Consider the following 19,247-nt stretch of genomic DNA (forward strand, 5'->3'; position numbering starts at 1 on the left):
TGTTTTTTTAGATTATTGTTATTTTTTCCTACTCTGAAGTCTGTGTTTTAGTCTGTTAAGTAGCCAATAAGTTTTTATTTTATTTTATTACTTTTTAAAAATATATATTGTACATTAATTAAATTTTATTCAATCCATTTTTATTTTTAAAATAAAAGTAAATATCTGTTTTATATGGAATTGTATTTCATTTTTGCCAGATTGGATTGTGCTCAATTAGATTTGAACATTTATTAGAAAGTAAAGCTTTTGAAGACGAAATTAATATTTGAATTGTTGTCATTTGAAAATTAAATGTTTTGATTATTTTAGTCATATTGGTATATTGGAACACTGTTAAAAGTTTAATAAATTGACTTAGATTTGTTCTCATAATTAATTGTCCTCATGGCTATTATTAATAAATTTTTAAAATACCATGTTTGTCCAAATATAGATAGATTTTTTTCCAAACTTGGGGCTTCTGAGTCACTTCGTACTTTATAATAATTTTCACTAAGTCTAAATACTACTTGTATTAATAATGTTCACTTATATCAAATTTTGAAGGGAGAAAATGAAAAAAAAAAAATTGTTCATATGGTAATCAAGGATAACACCTACATTGAAAGAACATTTTTTTGTAGAGTTGAGGAGAAAAGTGAAGGACTCAAAACTGAAGAATTGCTTGGCATAAATGGAGTTTAAGGAACTGCCAAATGGTCAGTCACAATGACAGTCAACATTCAACTGTATTGAATTATGAAGAACCCTATCAGTCCGACTGATACTTTTAAATAATATATCTAACAGTAATAAGAATCTTTTTCTTAGACTCTTGCAATGTCTTTTCCAATACATTATAAACAGAAAGGTTGTTTGGTTATTATTTTAGTATTTGTCTGCATGAAGCATTTAGTCTCTCCTCCACTTCAAATTTTGTATGATCAAATATAAAAATTTTCTCAGTAATCTATCAGTCTCATCCTTATTCAATTTGATTTACTGTCATTTAGGCTGATCATGTACAATTCCCTTTATAATTAATGATTGAGAATATTTTAACCGAATTAAGTTAAGTATGTTTAAACAAAATCAAAAAGATATGTTCCAATTTCAAAAACGCATCACATTTTTGTGGTATAATGATGCTATACTTGTGCCTAATTTAAGCACACGTAAATAAACTACTATTTGCAAATTATTTTGTAATTAGTAGTTTAATTTTTACTCTTCCAAATTTTTTCCATGAGAATTATTTTCAAAATGGGTGTTAACTTTTATTTCAGGGAATCTGTATTCAAGGAAATTCATTATTATACTTCCACTAATGATTATAGTAAAATATTTCAAAATTCATAAAAATTGTTTAATAACAGGTATTTTGTTTGTTTTTTTTGTTACTTAAATAATTTTGGATCCTCCGAGATGTCTGAGATGAAGATGGCCTTGAGACCTTCTAATGTAAAAACATCATTATAGTGCTACCAATGGGTAGTTTCTCTACACGCTTGTATAACTCCATTACAAACTTACAGCAAATTTACTAAATGTATTATTATGTACAGTTGTAAATCTCAATAAAGATATTTAAAAAAAATCATTTTGGTAGATATAATTATAGATTATACCATCAAGAATAAGAGTTTTTCTGTGGTTTTGTCATTCAACATTCCTAATTTTAAAAAAAGTTATAAAGAAAACATGCCATTTTAGTTTTAAAATTATATTTTCTGTTTATTATTAAGAAGGCATTGTACAAAATCCTAACTATTTGGTATCTCATATACATGATAAGTGTTAGTCAGACTAATAGTACAGGGTTTTGTCATTGAATCAGTCTTGCTTTTGAATGATTGATCTTGTAGGGGTTCCCTTATACTTTACCTTGGATAACTCAGATTTTATTTGTGAAACACCAGTTTTTAAAATTCATGTTCTACCGAGAGAGTTGGTTACTAATGCATGGCTTTAACAAAAATTGTTAAAGCCATTAATATGATATTTACTTGCATTTCATATGTAGCATATTATAAGTCTGTTCCAACAATCACTTTTGACTCTATGAGGCATGCATAGTATGAATTTTTCCTTCCCAAATCAGAAATAGTTATGGGAACAGACCTCATATCTAATGAAGGGCGATTCTTGGATTGAAAAACTTGAAGATAAAGTTAATAAAAAAAAAGGCTTTTCAAGGCTGAGTGAAAACTAAGATGAACACTTCATGCATTTAATTTTAAAATAATAAGGTGTAAGTTCTGTTTTAACAACCAGGGATCCCTACATGGTCAGTCGAAATGACTATCATTCAAAAGCCAGGTTACTTTAACCATAATCTACACTATCAGTTTGCCTGACACTCATTAATGAGATATCTAACAGTAGAGATCTTGAGCAATGTTTATTTCGATTCCTGATGTATAGAAAGCTAGTTCGACCATTATTTTGGCATTTGTTTGCAAGAATAAAGTGATATTGATGAAACACTAACAACGTCCTCCCCATTTCCCCACTACACTTTTGAATGATCAGGATCAAAATATTCGTGGTAATCCATCAGTATTACCCCTACATGATCAGTCTGAACATTTAGTTTAACTGCCATTCCGACTGATCATGTAGGGGGTCCCTTGAGGGAAGATAAGGTGTAATGAGATAAAGATATAATCTTTACACTTTCTTGAGACTGGTTAATATTGTTTAAATAAAGTAAATTTTAGTCTCAAAACAATTTATATTTCTTAATAAATCCGATGTTTCAGCCAATTTGGCTATCCTCAAGGATAATCTTATCACAAACAGCTTTTATTTTAAACAAATAACAATATTATTAATAAATTACCACACCTTAATACAATTTTATGCAGGCTAGTCTACCTAGGTCATTAATTTCAGCCCACAATTACCCTATGAGACATTAAAACATTAGGGTATCGTATAAATTTATTAATAAGCTTATGACGAATTACCTAAAATTAAAACTTTTAATCAAAGTTAATTTGCATTATTATAATTTAGCACAACAGTATTTGTAACCTTCCCCACAATAATAATTTATTTCAACTAAATTTTGGTTGAATTTCCTATTACAATTCATATCAGGGTTAATTATAATTATCAACATTAATTTTATTCCATATTTTTCATAAATTAATTTTACTTAAAATCTCTACATAAATAGTTTAAAATTTATTTTATTTGAACAAAATGAGATAATCGGTTCCTCTTAAGACAAAAGAGCATGAATGAACCCTCCCACAATATAAGCATTGCTAGCGCTCCTCCTGGCCAGTAGTAGAACCTTGCCTCCTCTAGCACCCTCTGTGAAGTGAAGATGAGACTAAGGGATAAGAAATCCAGGAAATTTTTTTGTTTTATTTTCTTTGCAATTAGTTATTATAGTTACACACTGTGTTATTATCTCACATTATCTTGAAGAAAACTGGGCCCTGAATATAAAACAGCATGTTAGTGAAAGGAAAGGAAAAGAACATAAACTAAGCCTGGGTAAGTAATCAAATGGAGATTTATCTGAAATGTTTTGTTAGGAGAATTGCCATCTATGGTAATTTGAAGTAAATAGGATGGATTTATTTCGGATTACTATAGATGGCACTTCCAAACTAAACCAATTTTTATATCAATTCTCATTTGAGCGCCTTCCAGGCTCATTTTACATAGAACAAAAAAAAAATTGACAATTATGCTACATTTCATTTTTTAAATATATATTATGAATTTTACAGCTAAGTTCCTTATTCTATTACAACCAAAAGCATACATTTATTCAACTAATACTAACCATAAAACCTGAGCGAAGGTAACAAAAATAATTATTCCATAACTCAACAGACAATTATATTTTAAATGCATTTTGCCGAATAAATTATTAAAAAAATAAATGACAACATTGATGACACATTATGCGTAACTTAGAGCAATACAAAATTTATGTTCTTTTCTAATCTAAGTTCATGTAACATCAAAAGCTACAATTTAAAAATCTAAGTAAATAGAAACATTACAAGTGATCGAAAATCATATTTAAAAAAGTTTATTATTTGTGCAACAAGTACTGCCTTAATATAAATACACTACTATCTTATCCTCTCCAATAGCATCTTAATAACCAATTAATAAAAATCAGAAACATTTTGTTTTATAATATCGATGTTTAAATAAAAAATATAAAAACTAATAAAATAAAAAATAACTTCTTAATTATAAAACAATATTTTAAAATTTGTACAGTAGTTTCAGTACTTCTAAAATTTGTAACACTGTTAAAAAATATATCCGTATATTTATGAGACCTTCGACTACTACTCTTACACTAGAAACAACAGGTAAGGCATTGATTGTATATAGCATTGCTTGCTTGAGCGTGATACAAGAGTGCTAGCAAATTATCGAGATCACCAGTAATACATAGGCACTTAAGACAAGACAGGGCTGCATCCTACCACTTATATTATATTTTATTAGCAAATACGCAGGGAAATTCTTTATATCAAGCGATGACTGTATCTGCACATTTTTTTACTGATCACTGAGAAAATCCTATCAGATGACATTATCAGGAGGATTTAAGTAAAGCATTCATCTTCACCGAGATCTTATCAGTGTTGGTCTCAACAGGGTCTTTACCATTCAAGAGAAGTAGCTCACGGCTGAAGGTTGAAATGATCTTTTCACGGACGACTCTTGACTCGGGCCACACAATCTTGTCGAAGTAACCAGGAGGATCTGGAGGATCATATGACCTAGTGTCTCTTCTTCTTTTCACTTCTTCATATTCAAGGTCTATGTAAACCTGAAAACAATATGACATTTTAAATTTTTTTTTAAAATAAATGAAACTAATCCAATTTAAATATTTACAAAATAATTAATATTGATAATGTTTTTTTTGTTTATTTTAATATAATTATCCAGGAATATATAAATCTGCAGAACGATTCCTTTGGGGTTGAAATAAGTCCATCTTAATACAAAATATTTACTTATTTCTTTTAGTCTGGAAAACAACAGCAAAGCATAAAGGACAGATCTAGCAGGCTACGGAAATGAAATACCCGAAGAAGGTAGAAAGGTGAACCAGGTAGGACAAAATCAGGAATACTGAAATAAGGTCCATTATTGGAGTGAATCCTATGTAAACCAATCAATTTGGAAAGTAAGAGAGATAATGGAAAATACAAATCCTATAAAACAGATTGTAGTTGAAATGATAGAAGATCTATTGTATGGTAAACTAATTTAACCTATATTTACTCTCTAACTCAGTTTAACCAACCAATAATAAATAAAGTAAACCATACTAATTTAACCTAGATTTGCTCTTTAACTCAGTTTTTTTTGTTTTGTTTTTTTAAGACAATCCACGTAAAGGTGATGTTTGCCTGATTAACTCAGTTTAAACAACCATTAATAAATAAAGTAAACCATACTAATTTAACTTAGATTTACTCTTTAACTCAGTTAAATCAATCATTAATAAATAAAATAAACCATACTAATTTAACCTAGATTTGCCCTCTAATTCAGTTTAATCAACCATTAATAAATAAAGTAAACCATACTACTTTAGGTAAATTAGTTTTTACCAAATTACTTTATAAAATAAAGTTTACTTTATTTGTCCTCTAACTCAGTTTAATCAACCATTAATGAATAAAATAAACCATACTAATTTAACCAAGTATTCCTCTCTAATTCAGTTTAAACAACCATTAATAAATAAAGTATACCACACTAATTTAACCTAGATTTACTCTTTAGCTCAGTTTAATCAACCATTAACAAATAAAGTAAACCATACTAATTTAACCTAGATTTGTTCTCAAACTCGGTTTAATCAACCAATAATAAATAAAGTAAACCATACTAATTTAACCTAGGTTTGCTCTTTAACTCAGTTTAACCAACCATCATGCACCAGAAGATAATGGAATGTAACTGTAACTTCAGAAATAACAATTTATACTGTATTATTGGAAAGGACTCTTGGTTTTGGGTTTGAAGTTAGGCTCTACATAGAGATATGACACTGTACTAGTTCCTTAATTTTTCATCAGACAGCACTAAAAATTATTGGGAAGCTAAACAGCTTTTGTAGGAATGAGAAAAGACAATTTTGCTTGTTAGGGTTTAGTATAAACCAAGACGATTTGTTTAGATAATACAATCAATGTCTAGTTTATATAAAAGCTTATCAATTTTTTTTTTTATATAATATTCAAGAACAGTTTTAGCCCTTTTGTCTTCTATTAATGAAAATGACTATTAATTTAAGTCAAATAAAATTCAGCCAAGTTATAAGAACAATGGTATTATATAAAAGAAAATCACTCACCTTAATGTTACACATTTCGCTAATCTCTTGATGGCAAAGAAGCAAGAATCCGTCCAGAATCAAAATACCTTGTTCACTACCTTCGGGTTCCCTAGAAAATTAAAGTATTTTGCAAAATGTAAACACTTTATGTCTTCATAATAAACATGGCACTAGAATAACATTAATTGGTTGATTATTCATTAGGGATGGGATTTTTATGTTATAAATAAATTTTAAAAAACTAAATAAATGTGTTTATTTTGATATGAATATTGTAACGAGGTTATCTCCTTGGGGAGAGAAATGATAGATATCCGATCAATTTGATTGGTCCGTTCATGAAAAATGTTTACTGGGGAGGAGTGTAAAATGGAAAAAAAAACAGGTGTGGATACTTTTGGTTAATTTTGTACTACAATAAAAAATCTTTTTCTTTGTTTTTTCCTCTTGGCCCAGGCATCTCGCAACAATATGTAATAAAATCAGCAATATTTAGCAAAAAAAATTGGGAATTTTTACTTTTTAAAAAAAAACTGATAACAAAATAAATATATTGCATTCAAGATAAGTTTGTCTGTTTGAGAGGGAAACTTGTGCATTCCCCACCCTAGCTCCTTCTCCCCTCCACACGATAATAAACCCCTCCAACTGGGAACAAACCAAGAGATAGTATGGAACTTTCTAATATCCAACCACTTTGGGATTGATAAGTACTTGGAACACAGTTATCCCCCCTATTCTCAGTCTCTTAAGTTATGAATACAGGAGGTTACTCGTTTCTTTAGGTTATCCTTTATCTTTCACCGGGACTGTTTCTTATTGATTGATGAGCGTGTGGTCCAAGCATGGTTCGATATCTGATTTAGTAGACTGCAGACCTAATAGAATCGGTAAACACTGTTCTAAAGGGACTATATTCCAGAATAATACAATAATAATTTTCCAGTTTATTAAAATAAAAAATGGATCTGGATATCAGGAAGGTAAATAAATAAGTACTATAACTTTAGGTTTTACAATGGTCAAAATCTTTACCCGTCCACTAGCTGATGTACATCCTTCACCATCGTCTCCATGTCGAGAGCAGACATGACATCCCAGTTGAAGTGGTCGACTTCAGGTACATAGACATGCCCTGGCCAGGTAACTGGTCTGAAGTATGAATCCTGGCAGATATAATGAGCGCCAGGGTACCTGGCCTGCAGAGCTTTAGCAAGAGAAGTTTTACCACTGTTGGTTACGCCGCACAAGCCTACCACTAGCCAGTTTGGTCGCATTTTACTTTGACTCTTACAACGGATAGAGAGTATAGATTGTAAAGACCTATAACAAGGATAAAGCAAGGTTATATACAAAATGACAGAGGTAGGTAATTTTAGCTTAAAAAAACTAACCTTGACAATTTCTTTGAAACTGAAAGTAATGGTGGTATGCTAGGTACCATATTTTCTAATCCCACCATTTTAATCTATAATTAAGTTGTTTATATTCCTTATTGTTGTGAATCAGGTTAAATTATATTTCAAAATTCAATTGCTTAAATAATCCTCAATAATCAAGAAAAGGATACAAAACCACAATTTAACAAAAAAAAAACCTTCCTATCCATATCATCTTACATCTCAACTGCACCCGAGAATCAAATACGTTTCACAGACAAAAACTAATTCAAACCATTGTTTTCAAGATCGACTCTCAAGTACATAAATAGATTTAAAATGATCCATTTTAACAAGGAATGAATAAACAGATAAATTAAAATCATAATTATCGATGTAAAAAACATTTTTATTGAAGAAAAACCCAAGACTATAGCCCCATATATAAAAAGGTTTCCACTAAATCAAATAGAACCATTATATCAGAAACTTCTCAGACCTAACTAAGTAAATAATTTGATTAAACCAATACTTTATGAGTAGGTAATTAAAATATTCACATATGATGAAAGTAAAATAAATCCATAACACATGATATAAAATATTTAACATAATTTTAATGATTATTAATAATTAACTGTTTTGTTTGAATATTCATTTAAAATTGGTATGATTGAAAATCTAACCTCTATCATTTATTTAAAATGGGAAGAGGAGACTTAAGTTTAAAAAAAAATTAGTTAAATTGAATAACATTGAAAAAGTGGCTAAAACTGGGGAACAGCGTGATTTTCATAATATTTCTCAAAAGGTCCTACCTTCAAGGGTCAAAGGGCACACCTTTTTTAATAAAGTGTTTTTCTCTCTCTAGTAATAGAGAATAATAAAATTCATAATTATTTATGTCTTAATAAACCATTTAATTAAAAAACTAATGAATAACAAGTGGATACTGGCATATTATCATCCATTGTTTAAAGAATAAAATTGACAAACACAACTATTTAAAAATAAAACATTAAAAAAAACTAAAGATACAGTCAAGTTTAAAAGCATTCAAACGACACACAGCATGGCAAAGTTATATGTTATTATAATAATATTTAAATTACATTTTCCTGTTAAAATCATTACTAAAAACAAACCATTATTTAAACATTTTTAATTTATACTAGGAATTTTTTATTCAGTAAAAAAAATTTAATTTCAGAAAATATATAAATATAGCATATAGACTATCTGATCATATCTTGTTTTTGTTTTAGTAATTTTAAATCAGTTGTTTATTATAAAGAATGTTATCTAATCTCAGACTAATGTTAATTTTTACACTAAAAACAAAACATTAGATTAATTCAAAACATCATATTAGAAAACCTAAAACAACATACTAGAAAACCCAAAAGAACATATTAGAAAATCCAAAACACCATATTAAAAAACAAAAACAAAACAACATATTAGAAAACCAAAAATAACACATTAGAAATTAAGAATAATATTTGGGGAACACAGTTGGGCTAAATAATATTAAATCAGGATGGGTCTTTATCCCCATATTGTTTCTATTTCCCCATTCGGGTTTCTAATCAAAAATACAACTGAAAATGGTATTTTGTTTTCTAATTCTGATTCTATAATAAAATTTAATCTGTACGATTAATCGTTAAATTCACTTAAAATTATTCCTTATTCGTTATTCTTGGTTGGTATCTCAGTCGTTATATCATTCACTAATTTATATAGATGGGATTTTGGGTATTACAGTGTCTAATAAATCATCTAAATAAATATCTACTAAAATCAAGGCAATAGGAGATCCCATGGGGCATCCGAATTTTCGGTTATAAATTTTTTGTCAAATTTAAAATATCCTTTATCTGTACGTAGCTATAGCAAGTAGTTTAATAAATTGTGTATTAGTAATACCTGTAAGTGTTTCGAGTTTGTTCCATTTGTTTTCAGAGATAATTTTTATTTTTGAGATGTGCATATTAGTAAACAATGATGATGCGTCCAATGAAACAAGTTTATACCCTTTTAACAGTTAAAAAATAACACACTTATGGAACACAGTCTACAATCCAAAACATCATATTAGAAAACCCAAAACAATATATTAGGCAACCCAAAACAACATATAACAAAATCTAAAACAACAAATAAGAAAAATAATTATTTGGATTAAGTAATATTTAAAAAGATTCAATTTATCTCTCAAGATAACAGATGTACAAAATATACTATTAGTCAAATAATATTTAATGGCATAAAACTTTTAACTAACCTGTTAAAAGAGCATGATATATGCAATAACAACTTGCAGGACTGCATTAAATTCATCAACAGTTTATACTTTAAAAAATGACAATCAATCGAGAAAACAGAAGTGCACCTCCTTTGTATTGTTGTTTCAGAATAAATGATAGCACACCAAGCCTATAGAACCTAATTGCTGATTTAAAAAAAAAATATGTTTGTCAATCTGTTTTAATTAATTGGTCCAGTTTATTATTATTAGTTGAATTATTTTTAATATTTACAACGTAAGTAAGTCTTGTACATTAGGAACTAAAATATAAATAGAAAACTTATAATAATTGAACCAGTGTATGCAATAAGGAACCGAACAACGTTTTATGTGAAACTGTGCATTATAAGCTATATCAATATTTTCTGAAAAGTAAATAATTCAATAAAGGAAAATATTGCATATGAACGTCTAATATATATAAAATGAATATTTGTTTTTTGGTACTTGATGCACTGCCATACCGATCATCTAATTGTGGTGGGGCATTTTGGTTAACATTCAGTATAGGTAATACCGAGTATAGGCTGGCCCGATGTTTTCGGAAAAAAATAAATAAATAAATAATAATTATAACAAAATTAAGTATTAATGGTACATAGCTCAAAAAGTATACATTTTTTTCATGATTATTATATATAACAATTTATTTGTCTTTTTCTGGAGAACAAGAAAAAAAGTATACTGATACTATTAAATTGAAATAACATAATGAGGATTTTAATAAAGTAGATAAAAAAATTTTGCTTTAGGAAAAAACAAATCATTTTTGTTTTTAACATTGTCTGAAACTCTCAAATACCATTTTTCAAAGAAATTAAAAATTAGAAAGTTTTCACCTTAATTTATTTGGAGGATTTCTTTTACTCCTCTGCATTTAAACCAATTCCTACATTAATAATAAAACTGTTGGAAAGCTAAATAGTCTCCTATTTTAACCTGAGGGTTATTATATAAAAACTATTCATATTTTATGTAATATATATTAATAACTTTTTTCTTGACTGTTGTAGGCATATATATGTCTTGAGGATCAGTCAATAAATTTTACACCAATACAAAAGACAAAGATAAAATAGAGCTACAATGTAATATAATGCACGAAATTCCCCATAAAGAGGACTGTGGCAAATCCTATAACAGTATCTCAAAAGAAGGTTATATTGACACAAATATAGTTGTACCTAGACAACAATATAACAAACAATTCCAAAAAACCAGACCATTTTAAACACACAGGACATAAATTCAAATTCAATGCACCAAAAATCATACATTGGGAAAAAAACAAGTGGACTTTAAAAGAAATGATTACAATATAAAAATATAAGAATCGAGCTATCAATAAAAAATTGAATTTACAAAATTTAAATTGATTTTACACTAACCTAATAAATACATAAGACACAATTAACAACACTAAATAGAAACAGACATAATACAAAATGGAAATAACAGACAGACTACCTGCTGGAAAAAACAGTTAGGTATCGGAAAAACCAAAGCAAACCTACCTCCACTTCAAAACCTATTCAATTCTATCACAAACCTAGAGTTAGTTGGATCACTATGAAGAACACACTGTAATAGACAATTGTAAGAAATACTTTTACTAAGCAATATTTTAATTTTAATGGTTATTAATCATAAATTACACTGTGTACTTGTAGTTCTATAGTAATTAGTTGAAGAAAGTATTTGTTCTAAAAAACTGTTTTTTTTTTCTAATCGGAGAAGATGGTCGGGGGGCGCAGACTGTTTTTTTTTTGCAGACCGCACCCCCAATCATCTTCTCCAATTAGTTATCCACGGTCAACTATCAAACCTCATTTATTTATTCATTGTAGGGCATGACTGCAAACAATTAAGTTGTGAAACGTCGCCTACATAAAGTTGTATTATTGAATGATCCTCAGAATCCCCAAAATAAACAAATAAATAAATATTATAAGTGACAGTACCACATATAATCAAATAGTCTAAAAGAATAAGGAAAAATTAAACACATCGGACTATACAGCAAAGTTGGCTGTTACCATTTATGTTACTATAGTTAACGTCTTATCACTTCATTTTTATATTAATTAATATAAAAGTTTCAATAGTGCTCAATTAATGTATATACATCCTCAAATATAGAAATAGTGAAACATTACTGGGTTTGCAAGTAAATTATAAAATGTTCCTTAATAGATATAGGTAGAGCCTTGGACTTAAGTAACAGAAATGAAAAAATTATCGATATAGGCCAGAGATGGGCAAAAATTAGCTATAGTTGAAACCAATAGCTAAGATTGTCATGGATACGATATTTATTTATCAATGACTCATTCATGAATAAGGGTTGTATCCATGGCAACTTTAGCTAATAGTTTCAACTATAGCTAATTATTGCCCAACTCTGATATAGGGTATTAAAAAAAATGTTGGTAGGTTCCTAACTACATAAGTTGATTCAATTAATGCCTAATATCTAATTAGAGGGATCAGTTACAGTTAATTTTAAGTTCTTTTGACACCAACCATGACTTATATAAATTAAGTGAAAAATAATATATGTAATATTTTTTTACAGAATCTTTGTGACCAAGAAAATTAAACAATTCTGTGAATTTTATCTAGTTTCTTAATCTTTTCAGATTATTTTGGATTTCTTTTAACATTAACTTAATATTTATTTTACACATTTGCTGTCATAGCAGTGGTTAGAAAAGGATGCAAGCTATTGATTGTTGGGCTACATATTGATTCTTAACATATTAATATTAAAGAGATTTGAGCATTCAATAAAGTAATGGTACCACTCAAGTACCCATCCCATTAAGATGCTTAATAAATAAAAATATAAACCCATTTAACAACAAACATCAAATATAGCAGCATTTTTTTTTTTTTTTTAATTGGTTATATAGAAAATAAATACAATAAGAAAGATAATATAAGATGGGAAAAGTTACTTACAGATAAAGTTCCGATAAAGATGAGGCCTAAGGTTGCAGTAGAGAGGAGAGCATAGCGAACAGGAGGAAAGACAGACGCGACTTCGGGGTAGAACGGGGTTACAATCACCCAGAAAATGAAATAGATGTAGAACGCTAGCCCTGTCACTAGAAGAATACTTCCAAGCCGACGGTCATTCATCAGTCTGTATCTACGTACTCCCTCTCGAACTTGAGGAAATCTTCCTCGGTAAATGCAGTTTTCTGTTCTTCCTTATTCTTCTTAGTATCTTCACCATAACCCAGGTATCCTATGATCTATAAAGGTAATGTAAATAAACTTTATTTAATATGGACATATAAGTAAACATCATTAATTCATTTAAAATACAAAAAAAATTAGGGAACAAATAAATAAAAAAAGATTTTTTTTTACAAAAATTCCAGAAATAAATAATATTCCATATTATATTATACAAACACGCATTAATGGCATGACTAAATACGGTCTGCCACGGGGTGATTTTTAATATATTACTGATCCATAATCGCACTGTTTTTATTTGGTTATTATAATTGAACTCAGATATTAAAAAAAAAAATTTATAGTTCAAAGTACATTTCATATTCAAAAAATAATTTATTCTAATGGTGGATCTACAAGTTTACCACTTGTTGCAAATCCAAGATTTGTATGAATGCTTGGTAAATTAAGGAAGCAAAAAATGTTGGTATTCACACACTTGTGTTCTTTCGACTTTTGTCAGCTATAATTTACAATTTACGTTATAAAAATGAATACAATAAAAACAGGTGTAATAAAAGGAAACGTAAATATCAGCAAAGTAGGTGGTAGATGAAATCAAAATTTATAGAAATGGCATTACATAACCTATAAACTCAACCTTAGTTCTAGGATTTTTATCAGAAATTTGTTAATTTAATTACCTAGACATATAATGTCTATAATAAATGTATATTAGTGCTGTTAAATAAAAAATTATCTGCTAAAGTTAATTAACAAGATTTGAAACAATATATTTATATCAAATCGATAAAATTTTAAAATATACAATCTTAAACTAGAGTTAATTATTAAATACAAAGGTTGAAAAAATACTTTAATTCATTAATACTCTAAGATCACAAATATTTATCTGTAGGGAGTTCTAAAACAATGCTAACAGATAAACACTCAAGTGTGGATGCAGCACAAGTGCCCTTTCATTTGGGCACAAAAAAAAATTGACAATCAACCACAAATGTAGGTCAACTAGTCCAATTCAAATTACTCATCCACACACTTGCACATGGACGAATTCGTCATTGTTTGAGGAAGCCCCCTCAAGCATTTTTTTAATGGGACTTGGAAATGTTGCCCTCCAGTGGATGTGGAAACACATGGAAGTATAGAGTTTGCAGCCATATTGGTGAAAAGAGCAAGCACATTCTTAAAAAAGCAACATTACTTTTACTTCAGTTCTACAACGCATGAGTGAGTAGATCTACACCATACCCAGGAAAGAGGGACAACGGCAAGATGAGAGAAGGAAAGAGTAAGAGAGAAACCCGTCTTCATTTTCCATCGAAACATCACACCCAGTAAACTATAACACCTTCTATTATTCAATATTCATCCATTATTAAACTCAGTCTTATCAATAGTCAAAATTAATCCAAATTCTAACAATTATCTTGTAAACCCTGTTGGTAAAACAAATATAATCAATCGTTTTATAACTATTACAAGAATAGAGGTTCTATTTTCATTTTGTTCACTATAATTAATATTATAATTATTATAGTATTATTTTATTTCAAATACAGCTCACTACAGCGATACCAGCAAATTATAATTAATTCGGGCAATATCCCCAAAAATAAAACCCGGGGAATACTTGAATTCTACAGCCATAGTTTGGCGAATGTGTAGAGGCACCTTAACATTTACCATTTAAAATATTCATTATACTATTTTCTTTCAATATATATACACCTAAATATGCTTTTCAATGTGAATTTTAAACAGAATACCTGCCTGCTAAATCAAGCATCTTTTCATCCTTCTACTATTAAATAGGCACATGTATATTTTATGTCATTTAACCTAAGTTTACAATTTAAATTAAAAACTTCATCTCTATTTTTAAGTACTATTTGAATCGATGTAGTTCCAATTTTTTATACAACTAATGATACTCAAGACAGTTATCATTAGTTCTTTTTTATAGTTTTCGTTACCTTTACCAATCACAGTATGCATTTGATTTTCTTATCTTTACACGGATTCAAAAATCTCTCTCTATTAAATGTACAGCCTAAACTATCAGATAATTTTATCCATTAACAACAACAGGTGTTACTTTTGCTTTTTATACCCTTTAATGCTAAAATATCCAGTAAATAACAATTTTCAAGTTACTATAATGTACCTTACATACAACTGAAAAGATAAAAAGAACAATAAGTCCCTATCTGTTTCTAGAAATAACATATAGTAAGGAGTGTTCTTTGGCAGGCAAAAATGCATCTCAAAGTTATTGCATCAATTAGATATCTTGGATATCACTTCTTCAAAGTACAAATTATTTATTTATGTCAGTCCTTATCAAATCAAGAAATGCTTTGATTTTAGTTTAAGTGCCTAGATTAAACAAATAGACAAAATGATGCATGAACCACTTTAACAAAGTCTCATTAATTTTTCATAATATTCGACTCTACCTTGTACAGGATATTTAAATGTAGATGTAATAACATACTTGGAAATTATCAGTCATAATTCATTTAATTGAAATAATCACACTTAGTTTTTAAAATTTAATATATTAGTTTATATCATTATTATAAATTTGTGATAATTTCAAAATAACCTGTGCAAATAAAATTCAAGGTCAGTTTGGAACTAGAAAATACTTGAAAACAGAAGGTATGAACTCATGAGATGTCCTCTAACAAAGGTTTGCCTAAATATAAACTGAGATATTTTTCCAAAACATTTAGTTGAAAACAAAAATTTGCCTTATATTTGGGGTTTTACCTTACCAGGAATACTGTGGGCCATGTACAAAAGGGTGCTGAATGTTCACGCTTTACTATCACACTTTTAAAAGGCATTGTAATAAGTGATATTTTTATTATTTTGCAGAAAAGACTGGTGCAGAGAAGACATATTTGTCACTTGATAGTTTTAATATTATGCCTCTAACCCAAAATGAAAAACCAAACTGATAAAAATATTAGAAGTTATTTTAATATTATGCCTCTGACCCGAAATGAAAAATCAAATTCTTAAAAATATTAGAAGATATTTTATATATAATATTTACACTTTCTTGAGACTCGTTAATATTGTTTAAATAAATAAAGTTTTATCCATTTTAATCTCAAAACATTTTTTATTTCTTTATAAGTCCGATGTTTCGGCCAGTTTGGCCATCCTCAAGGACAATCTATCAAACAGCTTTTATTACACATATGATCTTCAACAATTCCAAACAAATAATAATTGTTATGATAAATTTTAACAAAGAAGATGACTGTGATAAATAATTTAAATTTTTAATTTAATGTGAAAATAGACTAATTAGGTAATTAGACATAATCTAAGAATTGCTTATAAACAAAATTATATGATTCCCTAATCTTTTAATGACTCAGAGGGTAATTTGTGAACTGATATAAATGACCTGGGCAGAATAGGCTGCATTAAGTTGTTTTTTAAATGATTTGGTTCTAGGATTGTATTAAGGTACGATAATTTATAAATAATATTGTTATTTATTTGGAATTGTTGAAGATCATGTGTGTAAAATGAGGTGTTTGATAGATTGTTCTTGAGGATGACCGAATTGGCTGAAATGTTGAACTTATAGAAATAAAAAATGTTTTGAGACTAAAATGGATAAAACTTTATTTATTTAAACAATTAGAAGTTATGATAATAATTTTAAAATTGTGTTACAGCAAGAAAATTTGGTACAGCAGAAAACAATGTTAGAGATGGTGAGTACAAAAACAAAAACTTAAAAATGCTCACTCAACCATCACAATGTATTACATAAAACATTAATTTCCACTACATTAAAAAGTATTCCATAATTGGCCAAGAGAAAATTTTTGTGGTACTTAATTATACTATAATATAGTATTGCCAACCTACAATAATAATTTATCTAATATTAATACATATGTTCATTGTTTTTTTATTGAAAACTATTAATATTCACTTGAAAAAGTAATCTCATAATTTACATATTAAAAAGCATTTTTCACATGGTAAATGAAGAGAAAATGGCAATTGCGTTCCTTCAGGATAAACAACTTTCACCAAGAATGAAGGTATGTTGAAACGACCATGTAATGAATCTTTATTTTGGTAACAAAATATATTGGTAATGCTACAAACGAAGTTTTAAGAAAGAACCATAATAAGGACTAAAACATGGTTTGCTGATTCCACAATATGTTTATAAGCTACAGTGCACTTTATTTATTCATGGTATGAGCAATTAAAAAGTACAAAATATTGTTTAAAACATTTAGAAATGTCTCAACCCACAACAGTTAAATGGAATAATTACCTTCATGAAGGGCTTATATAGAAAATTTTAAAAAATCAAACTTGTATTGTGTAAGACAGTAAATTTGTGGAAATAATAATGTTTATTAACGAAAATGAGGTATAACATAGGACACGTCCTTCCTCAACAATGGGTTTTCTGAGGGATAGGTTAAGGAACCAAAATATATTTTTTGGAATTAGTTAAGAACATATCAGAATTCAGATTGTCTGAGGTAATCGAAAGAAAAGTAATCCTGAGTAGTGAAGATGTATCAGATAGATAGAAAGGATACATGAATTTATACAAAATGGGCCAATCATCAAACTGTAAAGCATCAATAACACTTTGTTAATCCAAAGACATTAGAAATCCATAAAAAATTGAAAGATTTTGGAGATCAGTTAAATGGGGAATTGAAAGAAGAGAAACAAATCGGAATTTCCCTCTATCTTAGCAAGAATCATGTGGCGCACTCAAGTTAAAGAAAAAGATAGGTTTTCTCAAATTTTAGTAGATATAAAAGATTTTTGGTTAAAAAAAAGGTTTAATTACACACACACACACACACACACACATTTATATATATATATATAAATAAATGATTGACCATATCATTTCAAACTATGAAGATGGTCAGAGTTGAGGTCAACGAGAAACAACAAATTGTTAACAACTATTTATTTGCCGATGTTTCACCCCACATAGCCCTGATGAAGCTCTACAAAGTGGGATGAAACATCGGAAAATAAATAGTTGTTAACTATTTTTTATTTCCTTTTGACCGCACTCCCAAGCATCTTCATAATTCTAAAAACAAAGGTTTTGATTGCATAAACACCTGTTTCTATTATTTTATTTTAAGTTATTTAATTAATAAGAAATGGCGAAACTATAAGCAACAAGTACCAATTTTTTTACCAAACAAGTACTTATACCCTAAAAATTGAAAGCCTGATTACAGATTGGAATAAATAGGAGGAAAAATCAATAAACAAAATTCATCATAAAAGCTTTAAATTAAAATCAAAGCAATATGTCAAGACCACAGATCAATCTAAGGTTTAAAAATGTTGATCGCAAAAAAATGAAATAATTTAAGTTTTTATCATCAATTCTCAAAACACATTCATTATTTAATAACCATAAGCAAACAACATAGAATTAAAAAAAATATTTACACTACCTGATCCACAAGTTTTCTACTAGGAGGTGTATGGAGTAATTTCAATTTCTTTTTGTAACCCTCGTTAATATTTTTCTTTTGAGACTGTTTTTGAATCTTTTGGATTGAATTCAAATTCCCTTGTTTAACGTCAGCAATACTTCTGATGTCTTTCTGTTTTTTGTTTTTAGTTTTTAGTTTCAACTCAGAGTAGACCTTTTTTTCCTTTCCTTTACGCTTCCTAACTGAAAATGTAAGATAAATGAAACCAATATAACGCGATGAGATTTTAGAGAAGTAATTATGGTGTTAATGAAAGATACCTTTACAATTATTAACGAATTCTGTATCAACTAATTCCAAACTTTTTTTCAACAGAGCAGTTGACATTGTCGGCAGACATGAAACTAACAAATATAAAAAGAAAAACCCTTCACATCCACAATAACGTGACGACTGAACTTTAAACAAAGACTCTAATACGATAGGTTAGAAAGTAGACACACTGAAACCTACTGCCTATTAAGCCTAGATCGTACAAGTATTAATGAATAGTAAATAAAAAAAAATTT

General features: G+C 28.4%; 1 protein-coding gene and 1 long non-coding RNA gene across 5 annotated transcripts; both read right to left on the reverse strand.

Moving 5' to 3' along the window:
- Nucleotides 1-3,676: 3,676 nt before the first annotated feature.
- Nucleotides 3,677-13,109, reverse strand: LOC106692353 (nicotinamide riboside kinase 1). 4 transcript variants are annotated; one of them, XM_014438255.3, is made up of 4 exons: nt 12,971-13,109; nt 7,355-7,642; nt 6,338-6,428; nt 3,677-4,795 (listed from the first exon to the last, which is right to left on the reverse strand). In XM_014438255.3, exons 2-4 carry the CDS (start codon nt 7,594-7,596, stop codon nt 4,559-4,561), a joined length of 570 nt encoding a protein of 189 aa, XP_014293741.1. In that variant the 5' UTR covers nt 7,597-7,642; nt 12,971-13,109; the 3' UTR covers nt 3,677-4,558. The 4 variants fall into 4 exon arrangements, with proteins under 4 accessions (XP_014293741.1, XP_014293738.1, XP_066903564.1 ...); XM_014438252.3 differs by lacking the exon at nt 12,971-13,109 and adding an exon at nt 9,986-10,115; XM_067047463.1 differs by lacking the exon at nt 12,971-13,109 and adding an exon at nt 9,628-9,798.
- Nucleotides 13,110-18,723: 5,614 nt separating this feature from the next.
- On the reverse strand, nt 18,724-19,247 carry LOC106692354 (uncharacterized). Its single transcript, XR_010843439.1, has 2 exons — nt 18,999-19,247; nt 18,724-18,920 (listed from the first exon to the last, which is right to left on the reverse strand). It is a non-coding gene; the product is annotated as an uncharacterized lncRNA (long non-coding RNA).

Source organism: Halyomorpha halys, unplaced genomic scaffold (genome assembly GCF_000696795.3).
Source record: "Halyomorpha halys isolate HHAL.00 unplaced genomic scaffold, Hhal_1.1 Scaffold53.1, whole genome shotgun sequence".
Lineage (NCBI taxonomy): Eukaryota > Metazoa > Arthropoda > Insecta > Hemiptera > Pentatomidae > Halyomorpha > Halyomorpha halys.